General features: G+C 57.0%; 1 protein-coding gene across 1 annotated transcript; it reads left to right on the top strand.

Annotated features, from left to right (window-relative positions):
* Positions 1–311: 311 nt before the first annotated feature.
* Positions 312–1,204, top strand: EMH_0081330 (uncharacterized protein; the record flags this gene model as incomplete). Its single annotated transcript, XM_013500369.1, is given in 4 exon segments — positions 312–391; positions 395–478; positions 561–808; positions 1,104–1,204. Coding segments are annotated over 4 exon segments (513 nt in total).
* Positions 1,205–1,375: the final 171 nt, after the last annotated feature.

Raw genomic sequence — 1,375 nt, 5'->3', positions numbered from 1 at the left:
GGGTTTGTATCGTCAGGACAGGCAAACCGAACTGCTGCTGCAGGATGCCCTCTATCTGCTGCTGCTGCTGTTGTTGCTGCTGCTGGTAAAGGGCTCACAAGGAGGCAGAGGAGCCGAAGAACGACACAAAAAGGACACGGAGTTGCTGCTGCTCTTCACCAGTTGGATTAGTACTGCAACACGCACCTGCAGCAGCAGCAGCAGCAGCAACAACAGCAGCAGCAGCAGCAGCAGACACAGACACAGCAGCACGAGAAATATGGCCGACATCAGAAACAGTAGCAGCAGGGAGCAGCAGGTGAAAGAGGAGTATGATCAAAGAGCAGCAACAGCAGCAGCAACAGCAGCAACAGCAGCAGCAGCAACAGCAGCAGCAGCAGCAACAGCAGCANCAGCAACAGCAGCAGCAGCACCAGCAACAGCAGCAGCAGCAGCAGAATTTTTATTCTTACAGTGGAGTGTTTAACTTTGGCTCTTTGTAGGGCGAGGACGACCGGGGGGGAGAAGAGAGAGGCCCACACAGACAGCACCCCGAGCCACAGCTTCTGTGTGTCTTGCAGCATCAGCAGCCGAAGACAAGCATCAGCAGACACAGCAGCAGCAGCAGCAGCAGCAGCAGCAGAACCAGAACTACCAGCACCACCACCAATACCTCTGCTGTCTGCTGCTCCTGCTGCTCCTGCTGCTGCTGCTGCTCCTCCTCCCCCTGTTCCTGTTCCTGTTCCTGCTGCTGCTGCTGCAGCAGCAGCAGCAGCAGCAGCAGCAGCAGCAGCAGAAGGTTCAACCCCACCCCCTTTACAAAAGTTATGTAGGTCGTGCAGCACCTCTGGCGGGGCCTTCAGCTGGTGTATGATGTGTCTGGCTCTCCGCAGCAGCCGCTCCAGCTGCAGATACCCTCTGAGTAGGGGCCCCTCTCCCCCTGCTGCTGCTGCTGCTGCTGCTGCTGCTTCACCGTCTGGGGGTTTCTCTCCTAGTGCTCTGGATGCTGCTGCTGCAGCACGTGCTGCTGCAGCAGCAGCAGCAGCAGCATTCGTCTGCCGCAACTCAGCCACCTCCACAGATAAATCAAGAGCAGCAGACACACGCTGCAACCCCCTCCTTAGGTGAGCGTTGGGGGGGAAAGAGAGACAGTGTTCTAGGGCCTGAAAGGGGAGAGCAGCAGCAGCAGCAAGCTGCTGCTGCAGCGGTGTTTGCTGCAGCATAGCTATACCGAGACATCTAGCTCCTACATAGTGTGGCTGAAAGCCAGAAGGAGATAAAAACCAACGGATTGATGTCTGCTGCTGCTGCTGCTGCTGCTGCTGCTGCTGCAGCAGCAGCAAACGATCACCAGACACCTGACACCCCACACTCAAACTCTTACACATTCTGCTGC

Source organism: Eimeria mitis, genomic scaffold (genome assembly GCF_000499745.2).
Source record: "Eimeria mitis Houghton genomic scaffold, Emh_scaff5323, whole genome shotgun sequence".
Taxonomy (NCBI): domain Eukaryota; phylum Apicomplexa; class Conoidasida; order Eucoccidiorida; family Eimeriidae; genus Eimeria; species Eimeria mitis.
The sequence above is the reverse complement of the archived record's forward strand: the minus strand, read 5'-3'. Positions and strand labels throughout refer to the sequence as shown.